Raw genomic sequence first — 17,576 nt, 5'->3', positions numbered from 1 at the left:
TATTCACATGAGCATTAATTTGGTGGGGAGGGGCTAAACACAGAATTCTTAATTTTTCTATGTTAAACCACTAGCAAAACTTAAATCTTAACTTCATCTATGGTTAAGTCTTCTGCAAGGTTAACTACAATCTAAACAATGATTGGGTATTCTCTTGCTCCTTCCTACTGTTTACTCTGTGACACAAGATAACAGACAGGGTAGTTAATAAATGCCAACCTTGGATGAAAAAGGAATCCTCACTCTCATAAAAGTTCAAGACAATGTTGCTCCTAAAGACCAAATGTTTTATCCTTCAGAAACATTCTAGAGTGCTTTATCAAATCAGATTTGATTATGTACATAAGGAATTAGGAGTCTATGTATATATGTATTCATTTAAAAAATCAAGGATATCATATAGCACCATATGAAGTTAGCAAAGAAATTCAGAGCAACATTATATGGTCTAGTTACTTATCAAGATCTTTAGGTCTAAAATTCTTGGAACTATAAGAAACAATTTGAACTCAGACTCCCTACAAGAAAAACATATTAAATATTTAGCTAAACTTGTGTTACCCCAAATGTTCCTTCAGAATAAGAGCAACTAATAAAGACTTAGGTGATTTATTTCTGCAATAATAATCATACTTTTATCTGCTTCTAGGCAACGCCCCCCCCAAAAAAAAACAAGAAGCAAAAAAAGGGGGGGGAGATTTTCTTTCAGTTATTCATATACTGAAACTACACATTCTAATTATTTAACTCCTTTTTCTCTCCCTGTTCAGGGTCTCATAAATGCTGGTACTCTTTTTTTTTTTTTTAAGGTATCTTTATTTTATGTGTATGAGCGCTCTATCTGCATATACACCTGCAAGCCAGAAGGAGGCATCAGATCACACTATAGATGGTTGTGAGCCACCATGTGGTTGCAGGGAATTGGACTAAGGACCTCTGGAGGGGCAGCCACTGCTCTTAACCACTGAGCTATTTCTCCAGCCCACATGCTAGCATTCTTAACACTGAACACAAGTCACCACTCCACACCAATCCACCTTTTTTTTTTTTAACTTTTTGAGATATGATGTCACTATATTACCCAAGTTGGTCCTGAACTGATTCCACAATCTAAACTGACAAGGTTCATGGTACATTTTTCCCAAGTAGCTATATAAAAGGACTATCTTTCTCTTAGCTCTTTCAGAGACAGGCATAATCTTCAGAAGCAAGATAGTAGTTGATAGGAGATCAAATGAATTAATTTTATAGTTAGATTTCCAAAAACAGATTGCTACCACTATAGATACTTAAGAAAAGGTAATCCTTTCTAACTGCCTCTGTTCCTGCCTTCCTCCAAGGAGCTTCCCTTACCTGAGGGGCTTGTTCTCTGGGCCCACATCTGAAAAGCCCATTTCCTCCAATTTGCATCGCCTGTAAAGCTCATAGTGCCTTCTGTGGGTCTGCTCCCTCAGATCCTCCATGTTTGTACAAATAAGCATTTCCCGTAGCTTCACAAAGTCACAGTGATTTTCATTTTCCACTAGCCAGAAAAAAATAAGAAAAGAGCAATGCTAGTTTTCATTCCTGGCACACAATTTCAGGGCTTGTCAAAAGAATAGTCAAATGAAAACATAAGTGAAACAACAAACAACAAGAGAGCCAACGCTGATTAATGGCTACTCTTATTATATACAAGTAACCAAGGAAGAAACACTTGTATCATATACTCTGAAACACAGTAATGTTAACAGACTGAGAAATCTGCTTCAAATATACAAGTCAATGGATAAAAAGGAAAGAGCAAAGAAATATTTTTCATTACTCATGCTCCAGTTATTTCACTAATATTGTTCGTTTACCAACTATAAACTCAGGACATCTTACATAGTACTTTAAAAAGAACATGTAAGATTGTTTCACTATGCAGTGGTAAATTCTGTTCAGATCTACAATAATCAAATTCTTTTCTAGAATACTACATTTATAAATTTGTATTAAATATTATTCAAAATTAGTGAATATACTGGTATGATCATTCTATATTTATGATTACCAAAAGACTATAAATAAACATATTACAGTGATCAAGACTTTTAAATAAAAATTTTAAAAATTATTTATTTTATTATGTATGTACGTACTTATCTGAGTCAGACTTCACTGTGTTGTACAAATTAGCATCAAACTTGACATCTTCTGGCTTTAACCCCCCAAGGAGCTAGGACTAGAGGCACACCATACCCAGTTTATTTTACACTTTCATTAAATCAAAAGTTTTCTCAATAATTTACCTTCATTTAAAAATATTATCAGCAGGACATTGTGGTATATATGCATATAATCTTAGTACTCAGAGGTAGAGACAAGAGTATCACAATTTCCAAGCCAGCTACGCTACATAGAAAAACATTTCATGAAATCAAAACCAACCCCCTCCCCCCAAAAAGACAATTAAAATATAAAAAAAAATTCTATAGGCCAGTGAGAGTACAAGTTATATAGTCTCTATTTAACTGCAATTAGAAATAAGATCAAATGGGGTAGCACAGGCCTATAATGCCCTTCAAACAAGAAAAATTAAGCAGAAAGACATTGAGTTCCAGGCAAAACAAGCAACAACATCAAGTAAAAAGTAGGTGAACTTACTTGCTTATTATAATGACAAGTAAGTGTATTCAACTTTTTAAACTAGCTTGCTAGTTCCTTTTGAAAATAGTTTGGTCAGAAAAACATGAATTTTCAAGATAGTATATTATGCCCTGTTCTACACAGCAATACATGTGCATATCATGTTTACCTATTACTGTAAAGATTCAAATTCTAATCAAGGACTAGGAATGGAGTTGCACAGAGCATACCCTAGCATACAAGCACACTGCCTGGATCCCCAGCATCAAAGAAAAAGACACATTCTGATCTAAGTATACTCCTATGCATCTTACCTTGTGAAGGTTACCAGAGGAAGAGACATGTATAACACAGGGAAAATGGGAAAGTTGGGTCCACAGACTTCAGATAAAGCAATAGAGAGCCAATTCCTCAGACTACTAATTATAATTCAAATAAGCATCACCTCAAACAATTTGTCTAATACAATTTTAAGATTTCCAGGCAACACAAATATTTTCTGTCATAATTGATCTTATTTACCTTGTACAATACCCCAAGGATACTGACGAGCTTTGACCATCTTATTTCCAACTTTTATCTCATCCATACTTCCTACAACAGCAAATGGCAAATGTCCCTGGAAAGGAAGCAAACATCAATCTCATCTTTTTATACTAGGATGTAAATGACTAATATCAGTGATGAAAATAACAGAGAACAATTAAACAGCAATTCTACTAAGCTTGGGTATATACTAATTATTCTACGAGAGTTACTTTTGGAGTCTACATATAAGGCACAGTGTTATTTAGAAGTTAAAAGAAGGAAAAGGAGAAGCAGGAAGAGGAGAAATCTGATACATGTGACACTGTCATGAACTTTTCCTTTAAAAACCAAAGATGTTTTAGAAACTATGCACATAATACCATATCTACATTTAGTATATTACATATACTTCTAAATTAAAATGTTTAAATGTACAAAGTTTAAAAAGCTGCTACTGTAGTATATGCTATGAGAGCTCAAGAGGAACAGGAGAGCACTGAGAACAGAGAGGTGCAGTCCATAGGCTACGATCTGGGAGATAGCTCCAACACTGTAGAAAGATCTAAGACGCAGTAGCTCAGCTGGAGACTAGGAGTACATGAATCTGTCTAATGCTGAGGCCTGAAATACCAGGGAAGATTAATGTAAAAACAAATAATGTTTAATATTTAGCAACTAAATGAAGGTTTCTTAACTGTCTTCTGAAAAATTATTAATGAACATGTAAATAAAATTAAATACAAAGGCAAGTTAACACACAGAAATCAAGATCACTTCATTTACATTATTATTAGGATTTACGAAACATTTAGTTTAGGGTTTCCTGTTATTATGGTTGAGATGGCTAATCTTCACAGTCAAAAAGAGTAGATTTAGAACAAGGATAAATTTGAGTGTGTCTCAGAAAGGTCTAACTGAGCAGGGAAGATCCATGCTGAACACGGGCAAGCACCATGGGCTGGGGAAAGAGTGGAATGCACTGGCCATGAGCCTGTGCTTTCTGACAGCAGAGCACAATGCCCAGCTGCCAGAACGCCCATGCCATGATGGATTATAATCTCAAAACACAAGACAAAAGAAACTTAAGTTGCTTTTGTCAGAACTATTGTCATAAAAAAAAAAAAAATCTAATACAGTGGTGTTAGATAAAACAGAAGAGGAAAAGGAAAAAGAACGAACAGTTATGGGTTGTTGCTGTTAGGCACTTAACTAAGGTTACATCACTTAATCCTTACATAAATCAGCCCTTAAATAGACTACTTTTCAAATTTTGCAAACAAGTTAACAGTCTCCAGAAGTTACCATCACACAAAGCATGAGCCTCAAACCTACAACCCTTAAAAATATAACAAAGCATTTAAGATGTGTGAACCTTTGAGAAAAAGAAAGCTTAAAAAAATCTTAAGTTACATGAAATTAAGCAAAATTTTTTATTTGTACAGGTGACAATGTAAGGGAGATTGAGGGTCAATATCAGCTTCAAGAGTTGTTTAGAAACAACGTTCTAAAGCATTTCAAGGGAGGCTGTGCAGTCCTTTCACGCTTTTAGAACAGGACAGAAAGGAAGCTTTCTAAGGCAATTAAATATGGTTCAACTAAAGGTAAACCCCAGCTTACAAATCAATTACTTCATTTGGGACAAATTGAGAAGAAGGAGAGCAAACTTAAAAGCACCCATATCTGTTTTACAATAACAAAAGTTTACTCTATTGGATTTTTGACATTTCACCTTACTTTTGAAGTTTCTCTGGGAAATACAATGAAAATGTATCTCACAGGTCTCCCTTTATTTATTGGTGATACATTCCAAGAACTCCACAGATGCCTGAAAGTATGACCTGTGCACAGCCCCAAAGAGAGAATGCTTTTTCCTATTTAGAACATCTGACAACATTTATATATTAGGTACCATAAGAGATTAATAACTAATGATAAAATGAAACAATAAACACTAGAAACATATGACTATGTTTCAAAGTACTACTATATTAGAATCAGCATTCTTTTGATGATGTCAGTTGGTACACTGCTTGTGATGAGATTTTATCATGATATTCAGATTGGCATACAACTGAAAACTAGTACATTATTTATTTCTACAATTTTTCATTTTCTATTTTCACAATAAAAACTAAAACCTCAGAAAGCAAAGCATCACATATGCGGGACTATCGTTGCAACAATGTTAATCAAAACTCAACTCAGCTTTATTTTTACAAACAGAACAGCCTTATACTCAATGGGGAGCTCACATTCATTGCACCATTGATCTTGGCAGTAGTGTCGTCATCTGTTGGAAACTGATATATCTGAACACCATTGAGGACCAGTTCACTCATGAGCTTCATCTTAAACTTCTGTAATTCACTTTTAGAAATTGTATCTGCCTTGGCAATTAATGGTATAATGTTCACCTATTAAGAAAGAAAATCCACAATCTCATCAAGGAAGTTTGTGTTTTAATCCTGCAGTCATAGTTTCTCAATTAAAAAAAAGTCTCTAACAATAAATTTCTCTGATCAGAAGTTGGCAAATTATGATCCAGGTAGCTGCCTACTTTTAAAAAATGAATGTAAATTGAAACACTACCACATCTACTCATTTATTCTGCTTTCCTATGACAACAGAGGAAAGGAGCTGCCATAAAGAGCACAGGAGGCTGACGTATTTTACTAACTACCCTTTTCCAGAAAGTGTGTGTTGATCTAACTGAAATAATTACTAATTTTTACTCATATACATATATGTAATCCTTTATACACCCATTCCTATGAATGCATGCTGGGTTGTAATAATTTTTAAAGGTGCTCTTGTAAAATTAATTTTCATTTGCATTGAGGTTTAGAATCATATTTTCTCTTCCCCTTAAAGAGAAAATACTTCTCAACTCCACACAGGTAAGTAAAACACAATAAAATATAAGCAAACAACACCTGCTTAATTCACTACCGCCTTTTATTTCTTCAAAATCTGAAAAACAGGTAATTGATTCCCCAAGAAAACTAAGAGAACACATGACATTTCTGCTTTTGTCTCTTCTTTCATAATTTATTCACCTCTTCAGACCTAGTCATTAAAGAAGCCAACCTACAGTATTGGAAGGAAACTGCCAGTGCCAGCTAAAAGTGTTCTGAAGCAAAGGAATGGCTTCCTCAGCACTGCTGCAGTCCTACCACTGCTAGAGAGGAAGAGACTTGGGGTCATGAATACTAACTTATAAATTTGGTCCTGCATATGATTAATGTCCCTACAAAGATTGATGTCTCCATAAACTAAGTTTTACTATATTATATTTTAAAACAAAATCCTCAGGCTAACGAACTAGATACGTATGAAAAAGAGAAGATCACAGTGTAATTTTCCAAATAATGAAAGTAAAAATGAAACTGCAGTTCCTATTCATTTTAAATGTTTTTCCCTTTTCTAACTCTGCAAAGACTCGGTATATGCCTCAACGTTTACTAGCCTTCCAAACACTTCCAAAGAGATAATGACTTTGCCAACTATCCATGAACTGGCTGGCAACAATTATGAGTAAACAGGTTTCAAAGTATATAATATAGGTGCCAAGTACTTGGTTTCAAGAATCTACTCTTAGCTATTCAGTAACCTATGTCAAAGTTTTAAATTTTTTAATTGTTTCCAAACTGCATAAATATATTAAATATCAATATGTGCATGGTCCTTACAGGAAAGAAAATAATGGATGCTACCAAAGATGGTCATTTGTCACCATCTGAATAAGAAAAGTAACATTCCATGTCAAACAGTCAAGCATTTGGCTTCCAGGTAGGTACAAGAGCAGAGTCCTGGGAAACTGAGACACCAGCAGTCACCTTCATTTCTCTCTAATACTCTTATGTAAATTAAACTTCCTGAAGCCTACCAAAAGCCTAGTAAATAACAGCTGCCCCTACTAAAAAAAAAAAAAAACAATGTTAAAACACATAAATACATAGATAACACTGTATATCCATGTACAAAATAAAGTAGCTGGGGAGTGTCTTAAGTTGTCTTTTCAAACTTGCAAGAAAGATTACAAAATTCATTATCTCATTTGTTACAAAAAGCTTAAGGCAGGATTGTAATGAAGAAAACCCAATTTCACAATTTGCCCCTATCACTTGAACAAAACAGAAGAGTGTAGACCCAATCTTCAAATGAATGACTAACACTGACAAAACTTTTACTGTCACCAAAAAACATTTCATTTCAAAGTCTGGTAGTGTAATCTATGTAACTCTTGGGAGGTAAGGGGCTGGACTGCTGAAAAAGTACTGAATGTCTCTTCTGCTTACACCTGAAAGTCCACTGATAGAGCTTACACAAACTGCCCCTGGCAGAGCTAAATGTGGCTGGTTGGCCAGTACCTCCATTCCCCAAATAAGAATATTCTAAATAAGATTGTGCCTATTGATAAAAAACTAAGAGACTAAGTAACCTTGCTGTTTCCTATATACTAAGGTGTAAGCTTTGAACTACACCTCACATATCTTCACAGGATCTTACTTAATGTGAGCGCACTATCCCCACTGCAGTAAAAACACCAAAGCCTGGTTAGTTTGTTCAGTACTGCAACAAGTTGGTACATGGCTAGAATGCAGGTGAGCCAGATGATATTAGTCAATTTCTTATTTACATATTTTATTAATTTATTTATATGCTAAGAATTGGACCTAGGGCCTTGCACATGCTAGGAAAGTACTTATCAGTGAAATGTGACAGCACTACTTTTTCCTTTCTTACATAAAATACTAACAGAGTTTTTTGAGACAAGTTCTCACTCTATTACCCAGGCTAGCTTCAAACTCTTAGTCTCAAGGAATTCTCCTGCATCAGCCTCCCCAAGAAGCTGGGATTGCAGGTATATCACCTTACCCCAGCTTCTATTGCCTATCGTAAAAATTAAGAAACCAAACAGGCCATGGCTAACAACTTTCTTATACACATTTTTTTAAAGTGCTTGATTTTATGAGGAAATTTACACTTCAAAATAAAAATAAAGAATATATTTAAACCATAAAAGCTGGCAATTACATAATATGCATTTATACACTATAGTAATAGTAAAACAAAATTCTCTGTGACATACAATTATATTCTGGGTACTTAGAAGAAAAGTAAACCAACATTCTTATCTATTTTACACACTAATACATAATTTAACGTTACACATTATCTCATTTAATTTTCACAAGATAATGATAATAGCTATTCTCACTGGAAATATCTATTTGCTTCACTGCTTTGTATATACGGAGGGGGGAAACTGAGACACAGAGAGTTAAAAGTACTTGCCACAGATGAAATAGCTAATAAGGGATATAACCAATATTTAAAGTCAGCCCCCACTGATAAAAAAATTCTGTGATCTTTATAATACTATGCCATACTTTTCTCTGTAGCTATGAATTTCACTTTTGATTTTACTAGCACAAATTTGTACATGAACAAATGGGATAGTACATGATAGTACAAGTTTGTACACGAGCTTTGGGATAGTAACTAGCCTTTTTCAACTTTTACATCAATATAAATTTTTCAGTGAGTTCATTTGTGACACTGTTTTGTAACCTCCTAAATTTATAAGTATCTACTTGCTTCAAAAATTCAGGAACAAATTTTCTTGATATGGTCCAAACAAAAGCATATTTCACCAAGATGAAATATTATGCTTTATAATCTTTGTCAATGAAGTTATTCCTCTAATTTACGTCTGAAAGACAATTACTGTCAAATAAATTCTATATGAAAACATACAGAACAATTATATCAAACATAATCACTGAAAAGAGAACTTGTTTAATAACTGTATCTCGTTTTCCAGATTGAATTTCTCTGGTAAAATGTTTTTAAGATACAGAATAAAAGTTACAGAGTATGTGCATATTAATATCATAAAGATACTTTAATATTTCAAGTGTACTAAAGTTTGAGAAGTTGGTTGTTTCCCTAATCCACCTTGCTGTCCAGGCTCTTCATGGTCAAGAGGTCAAGCGTCCTTAGGGAATGGCCTGTTGGAGCAATGAAGTAGAGGCACACATGGATACGAGAATCATGGTAGTTAAAAAGAGCACGCTTGATCTTCAATTCTTCCTGAAGATAGGCCTCAAATTGATCATCTATGTAATCAACTATTGGCTGGTAGCTGAAAAAAATAAGTATTTAAATATTTAATACAACATATCCATGCTATCTTAGTAAAGAACTTGTACAGTTTTCAAGTCTGAGGTCTGTATCTTCCACTAATATCCATTAATATCTATATCAACCAAACAGGTAATTACAGTGCTAACACAAAATATGTATAATATACACACATGAAGGTAATGCTGCCAAAACATAATGATAATCTAGTTAGAAATGGTATTAAATTCACGAAGATTCACTTCTACATCCATTCGTGTACTAGGTTCAGGGTTTTTGTTAAGACTTTTAAAACTGCCCAAAGCAGTTAGAGGCTTGACAGTGATACACAACATATTTTTAATTGGTTGAGAAAAAGAAAAGGTATCAACTAAAATATGTAAGTCAAGGCACCTGACTTCTTGTTTTCAGTACATCTATAGGCACGAAAAGATTATCCCACTAAAAATGAAAGGCCAGTATCAACTGAAAATATCTAACTAGTAATTGTTTTCAGTTAATTATTAACAGGCCAATTATACCTTGTGCTCCATTTCTTGCTCAGACAACTCTCATATTCCCTCTGGCCATCTCAGCCTATTCATTCTTTGAAATACAACTCAAATCAGTGTACTTGAAAAGTATACTAAACCTCAGCTCATGATGAGTTTATCAAAGTTCCACTTCATTTTGATATGCCAAATCATTGCTTATGCAACTTGTCTGTACGTGTTCATGTGTGCAGGTACATATATGTGCCCCATACATGGATCCAGAGGAGAACCTTAGGAGCCAGCTGCCTTGTTAATTGAGACAGGGCCTCTCATTGGCTTGAGTCCTGCAGATTCTAATAGGCTGGCTGGCCAGCAAGCCCCAAGGATCCTGCCTCTTATTCCCCAGCACTGGGATTATAAGCATGTGCCATTATGCCCCACTTCTTTTTTAAAGAGTGATTGTTTAAATGATTAATTTTTTTAATTTTATATGCACTGGTGTTTTACCTGTATGTATGTCTATGAGAGAGTTGTGGATCCCTGGAACTGAAGTAAAAGACAATTGTGGGCTGCCATATGGGTGCTGGAGAATTGAACCTGGGTCCTCTAGAAGAGCAGCCATTGTTCTTAGCCACTGAGCCATTTTTCCAGCCCTGCCCCATGTATTTTATTTTATTTTTAGGATGGGCCCTGGGGAACAGACTCAGGTCATACTTAAGCACTTTATTCACCGGGCTATCTCCTCAGCCCTCCCTTTCTACTCTTAATCAACTTCATTAACTAATTCGGGCCTCTAAACAGAATAGCAAGTCAAACATTATGAAGACTGACAGAATAAAAACTACCAGAGAAACACGTATTATGAAGATATTTTAATAGTTCAAAAACAGTTCCTTTCCTAATCCACCTTGCTTTCTGTGGCTTTGGACACTCCATGAACATCTTTGTAATCCTACAGGAAAGCAGTGAAAGTAACTTTATAAGCATAGATGAAACTGAATTGTTTTATAATTGTCTGATTTTTCCAGTCCTTGGAGACTGGCAATTTTTTAAAAGTACAGAATAGTGTATTCTCTTACTACACACAGTGAACAGTTTGAGAAGAAAGCCAATGTCTTCACAATTCTGTTTTCTATAAGAATTAGCATAACACCTTGAACATTAGCAGGACTGAGGTCATCATCAGAAGGACCACTATCAATACCAAGAAGGTTCCTGAATGCTGGTCTAAATATGACCTGGTACTATTCCCTTCAAAAAAATTAACGAGTAAAAATATTTTACTATATGTTTGGCATAAAAGTTTCAAATAAATATTTAGTAATTATTTAAAGTAGGTCAGTAATGACTTATTACATGACATAAATAACCATGAATATTCATGTAGATGACTATCTTAAGGTTTTTCAAAAATAAAACCATAGACACTGTTAGTTAAATAAACAGGAATTCTTCCATATTTAGAAATTTATCCTGTTTCTAATTCCAGTGAATAGAAAATAACATTTCAATGAGAAGACAATGGTTTAAACTCACATAGCTCAACAGGTGTTAAGGAATCAAGGCAAAAACCAAAGAGGAAGGGGAAAACTAGAGTGTTAAGCAGATATGAACTGATTCCCAGAAAAAGCCCCATCTACAAGGCTGCATGATGAGGTGAAATGTTACCATGGGCTATTTTTAGTCTCCTTGAATAGCCACTTGTTACCTTCTTGTCTCTCTGTATGCCCTCACACCCTCAGATATCAAGTCAGGTCTTAGGCTATGAAGAACAAGAATGTCATCAGAGCTTCTGAGGCCTACAACAGATTTCACTGATTTACTGAAACCAGTTCACTTGATATCTCTACTAAACATTTGAGAAGTGCTTTCATTTGTCAAAACTGTTGGCCACATGAGACATGTTATTTTGGACAAACCAATCTATGCTTCAAGACCAAAGCCATTCACTTACCTTTGACTACAAAATAAACTATCCATTATTTACTTTGAGGTGAGAACTATGATTTTTTTTTTCATCAATATTTTGGGGCACTAAATATGGCCAAAGTACGATCTGTATTCACTGGAGGAGTGACCTGATTCAGGTATCACGACCCCTATTCCAACTATGGGGAACCACTTCCTCAGATGTGCACTCTTCCTGGGACGTCGACTCCTCTTGGTTTGGTCCACCGACCATTGGCTCATTCTGAGCTGGGTGTCAGAGCACTATTTATTTAGATATCTTTTATGCTGTTTCAGAGCATTTAATTTATTTTTGTTTGCAGAATGTTCAGTTTGTAAATTTGCTGATATTCAGCCTTCTCTCCTTCCATTCCTTTAATATTTAATTCAAGAAAAGAAGAAATGTTTGGAGAAAAACTACCATTTGATAATCCAACGGCTTTATGTTTAAAACATCTGTACAAAGTCCCAATTTATTTCTAATATCAGAGATCAGACCTCTACTCTTGCCTGATGCGTCTAAAACAAAAAGGGGGAACTGTAGAGAGCTGCGGAATGCTATGCCTTAAAGATGGAGCTGGTTTCCGCCTTCCACCTTCCCGATGGTGAGTGCTCTCTGTCACGAACAACTCCACATTTGGCTAAGGCCGAGGATCTGGCTTGCTTCCATGTATGTGGACCTATCTGCATTGCCCCCGTGGCACGCCTGGGTTGGCTACCCAGAGGCTATTTAAGCTGTGGGCTGGCTTTCCCCGGGGTCCGAGGATTGTTCAATGTTCCTGAATAAACTGCATTAAAAAAATAAATAAATAAATAAAAATAAAAACTATGTTGACCTTACAAGTATTTGAAGAAAAATGAGAAAACCTAAGTAAAGATTATATATTACTCTCAACAGGAAACATTTAATAATTCTTATACTGTTTTGGATTTTCCCACACATTAAAACTCAAAGTCCTAAGCATAAAGTTAAAGGTCATGGATGGGAAGCTTGCTATAATTGAAAATTTAAAGCATCTCAAGAATGAAAACAAGATAATATCGGTAACTTGAAATTAGTAAGTTTTAGAAACTGTATCTACATTATCTACATTAAAAAGGAATGAGGAAGAACTGAATGCAGGTAAATGAATGTGAGTTATGAAAAAGGAAATAAAGCCAATTGTTTCTCTAGTTCTACTTCTGTCATGTGATCTTGGTTTTGGGGGTAGGTAAGTGCATAAAACATATTTGATGCTAAAAGTGTAAGTCTTAATGTAGAGAGCGCCACAGCATCCATTCCAGATGCCTACTCTAATTATGTGGAAGTTCACTAAGGTTTATAGACTCAGTCTGGCTAATTTTGGTGTACAATTATTTCAAAGTACTTTTAATAATAATGTTTATATTTAAAAAAAATTGTCATAGTTCACTTTTTGTTGCTGTGATAAATATCATGACCAAAAGCAACTTGGAGAAGAAAGAAAGGGTTTCTTTCACCTTAAACTTGCAAGTCATAGGCCAGTAGTTCTCAACCTTCCTAATGCTACTAACCCTTAAAACAGTTCTTCACGTTATGGTGACCCCCAACCATAAAATTATTTTCATTACTACTTCATAACTACAATTTTGTTATGAATTGTATGAATTTTGTTATGATTGTTATGAATCATAATGTAAATCCCGGATATGTACATGATCTTAAGCGACCCTTATAAAAGGGTCATTCACCTTCCCCCCAAGAGGTTGCAACCCACAGGTTGAGAATCCAGAGAAGCCAAGGTAGGAAGTCAACACAGGGACTTAAAGGCAAGAACAGAAGCAGAGACCATGAAGGAATGCTGCTTATTGGCTTGCTTCCTTTGACTCATTCTACCATCTTTTTTCTATAATCCAGGCCCATGTGCCTAGGAATGGTACCAGTAGACCACAGTGGGCTAAGACCTCCTACAACAATTATTAATAAAGAAAATATTCCTACAGACATGCTCACAGGCCAATAGAATGAAGGTAATTCAGAAGCTGAGGTTCCTTCTCCCTAAACAAATGTATCAATTTGACAACAAACATGAGTAGTAAAAACACATGAATTAGTAAGTTTAGATCATATCAGAACTGAAAATAAATTCTGAGAAAGCTAACTATGTCCAACCCATTCTTCTCTTCTCATAGATCCTTAGACCATGCTTCTTCCTCCTTTATCTCCAAGCAAAGTAAAATTCATTATCAAAGGAAAAGATTTATATGGCCTATTTTAAGATTAAAATCTAGCAGGAAGAAATATCTCATACGACATTAAAAGCTCCAGTTTGTAAAAGCAATTTTCTGCTGATGGTAATCTAATTCTACACAACAAACTTCGCCATTGACCATTTTTCCTTTCACTAGGCCTTTCTGATATCTTAACAACACAGAGATGTAAAATTTCCACTTTGCTTTTACTGAGAAACACAATTGGGTTATTCTTGGTCATAAATTGTTTCCATATGAGACAAAACTAACTCTGCTCCTAAAATTCCTAAAAATAACTAAATAATACTACTAAAATAATAAATTACTAAAATAATTCCTAAAAATGGCTACTACATTTTACATGAAATAAAACACACTAAGCACTAAAATTACTATTCATCTCATGCCTAACTTAAGATGTGTATGAAAGTATATATTTATAGAAGTAAATACTGGCATCTTAGGATGATTTTTGCCTATTGAATATTTGTGTATGTGTGTGTGTATACGTGAGAGACAGAGAGACAAGAAAGAGAAGAGACCATACATTTACCCTCACAAGCCAGAAGAGGCTTTTTCAAGATACAATTCTAAAATTTAATACTATGAAGGAAAACAACCATCATTTCAAAACCTGCTTATAAGAGCGTTCTTGCTATTTTATATCATAAATATAAATTTTAAATATATTTAAAACAATTAACATTTCTATGCTTTAAGTTATAAAGAAGGCTAAAATAATTTAAAGTTATTAAAATAAGTTAAAATACTTATTAAAAGATTAACATCCTTACTTCAAAGAAAAACATGCAAATAAAAAATAAAATATGCAATACTTTAATGCTGCTTTTTTTGTTGGCCTGGAGAAACAAATGAAAGATACACTTTAATAAAAGGCAACTTCAAGATGTCTATTATAACAAGACTTATATCTTCAAGAAATAGCTGACTTACAATTGATAAGAAAACAGGACCGCTAACATACTTTGAAGTCACACCTGTTAGATAGTTAAGAGACAAGGTACATGTTTTCCATGTTTAGATTCAGCTTCCTGAGTTTGAATTTGGATACGGTTATTTTATTCTTAAAACATGGGGCTTTTTGTTGCTGTGGTTGTTTTTACATTTTGTGTAAAAAAAAAAGGAAAGAAGCCATCAAGTAAGAAAGAGATAAAAGTTATAAAAATGTTATTGATAAAGAAGGTTCATGAAGATTATTGGTAAAGAAATGCTTTTAAGTAAGACAGAATCCTGTTATTAAATACAGTAAGATTTTTTTCTAGGGTAAAATAGTGTTCCAAAATGGAAAATTAAAAATGAGGACAAAACTAGAAAGCTGAAGTATTTTGTAAAAAGGCTGTATGGGCTGAGGAGTTGGCTCAGCAGTTATGAGCAGTTGCTGCTCCTATAAAAGAGCTGTATTCAACCCAGAACCCACATGGTGGCCCACAACTGTCTGGAACTACAGTTACAGAAGATCTGATGCCCTTCTTGGACCATTGCAAGCACCAGGCATCCACATGGAACCCATAAATATATGCAGGCAAAATATTCATACACACAACATAAAATAAATCTAAGAAAATTTTAACAGCTTGTGACAGAAGAATGTAAAGTGAGTAAAAGAAATTTTCAAAAAAAAATTTTTTAAAGCTTATGAAAGTTGAAACTTAAAAAAAAGATGACACAAGACTAACTAAGTTGGCTGAAATTAAAGTTATAAATATTCCTCAGGTCAACATTCAATACACTAAGGTAAAACTGATTGATGCTTGACGCTTTGTTTACACTTGTTTTGTTTTGGTTTGTTTTTTGTTTTTTTGGTTCACTGGGTTTTTTTGTTTTGTTTTGTTTTTTAAGACAGGGTTCTCTGTGCAGCCTTGGCTGTGTAGACCAGGCTGGCCTTGAACTCACAATGATCCGCCTGCTTCTGCCTCTCAGAGCGCTGGGATTAAAGGTGCTCACCACCCTGCCCAGCTAGTGTTTTCTTAAATACTGATCTGCTCTCAGTAACACTTGCGCCCCTCCCAAATAGTTTAACGAATAAGTATTCTATGCCTTATCTATTGTTGAATAAGACATGTAAGACTTGGTAATTAGATTGTAGCCAATTTCTAAGTTCATATGTTTTGCCATGATATAAAGCCTTTACTTGCTTCTTAGTTGTGCTCTTAGCAGTGGATAAAATCATATTAAAAAATTTTTTTTTCAATTTGGGACATTCCTGCTAAATTACTTAACAGTAAAACTTATTTTAGTGAAGTATTTAAGTCTGTATGTAAAGTTAGGCCTACTGTACAAAAATGTCATTGTGTCTATTAGCGCTAATCTTCATGCTTCATAGAAAAACTGGCACTAAATAAACAAAGTTTTCAGCTTCCTTAGCCAGTCAACCTAGTTGTAAAATGGCATTTTTTTGGTTGGCTAGGATCAATGTTTCCCTCCACTGCTATTTTTATTTCTTTATACCACACTATGTTTAACTTTAGTTTTAATACTCCTAACATATCATAAGTAAATGTTACATTAGATACAGACAGTGAAAAAGAGGAGAATAATAATCATGATTGGGAGGTGAATTTAATAATATGATCTAGGGTTTTGTTCCTTAATGGCTTTACCAACCATTTATTTCTCCTGAAAACTGCTTTCCTGACTACTCTGTCATCTTTATCAGAACCTAGGATTGAGCCTGTAAGCACTGTGAGAAATAAAAACAATATCTGCACAACATATGGTAAACAAGGAGAGGTATGAACTCAAGTTCCCAGCAATACCATACCTGTGTTACATTTGATAAGAATGAATTACTGTAACTTCTGTGACTGTGAAGGGCTCTACAGATAGGAATGTTAAGTTAAAGCAAAATTATCTTGGGGTACCTTACACTTTTCTATATAGCTATTGTCCACCTCTGTATGTGACCCACATTCTTGTATTAGGTAAATCCTCTGAAAAAGGAAAAAGCCATTCCTATCCTCTAGCAAATCAAATGCAAGGTGGTATCTGATTACCAGATGGTATCTGAAGCTTGTGACAGTTTTGCTCATTTGCTATACCCTGCTGCTTACCTCATGGCTCCTCCAACGTAACCTATCTTGAATAATGACTTTCTCTGTTCTGTTACAGTATAGATGCTACCAACCCATTATCATGCTGAAACACATTATTTGTGGTGACACGAATCTATCTTCCAAGACCACAGTCACTCAGATTCAGTTCCTGAACAAATGATCTCTTACTTGCTTTTTTTTTAACCCCCACTAAAACTGTTGGTATAATGTTCTTGTGGAATGTATATAATTTACCCTTGTTCATTCAAATGCTGGCTTCTTTACTCCACTATCTGGTTTCAATCCGGACATTGCATTGTGATGTTTATTCTAAGCATCACCTGTCTCAAGTCTATGTAAACATGCCACCATTTGTTCTCTGTTTTTTCAATAAAACAACCAGCCAATGCTATGCAATGGAGAGAATAGGGTGGGACATCCTGGTCCGGAAGGGAAAAGAAGAAAGTGAGTTGGAGGAGTGGGAGAGCAGAGATCAGCAGGAGAGTACTTGGAACCAGGAGGAGAGATGAACCAGACCTAAGATATGACTAAAAGCAAGTATAACGTTGGAAATTCTGAATTAGGATAGAGTAACTATTGCCAAGCA

At 34.8% G+C, this 17,576-nt stretch overlaps 1 protein-coding gene across 2 annotated transcripts in view; it reads right to left on the bottom strand.

The window, feature by feature from the left end:
- Nucleotides 1–17,576, bottom strand: part of Septin10 (septin 10) — an 87,257-nt gene that overhangs the window by 41,019 nt on the left and 28,662 nt on the right. For both annotated transcript variants that reach the window (XM_021651786.2, XM_021651787.2), the window contains exons 4-7: nucleotides 9,100–9,286; nucleotides 5,391–5,552; nucleotides 3,133–3,229; nucleotides 1,354–1,522 (exon numbers count right to left, since the gene is read on the bottom strand). In XM_021651786.2, coding sequence (XP_021507461.1) covers nucleotides 1,354–1,522; nucleotides 3,133–3,229; nucleotides 5,391–5,552; nucleotides 9,100–9,286 — 615 coding nt within the window. The remainder of the gene's footprint in view (nucleotides 1–1,353; nucleotides 1,523–3,132; nucleotides 3,230–5,390; nucleotides 5,553–9,099; nucleotides 9,287–17,576) is intronic.

Source organism: Meriones unguiculatus, chromosome 16 (assembly GCF_030254825.1).
Source record: "Meriones unguiculatus strain TT.TT164.6M chromosome 16, Bangor_MerUng_6.1, whole genome shotgun sequence".
NCBI lineage: Eukaryota > Metazoa > Chordata > Mammalia > Rodentia > Muridae > Meriones > Meriones unguiculatus.
This window is presented reverse-complemented; position numbering and strand designations above follow the sequence as displayed.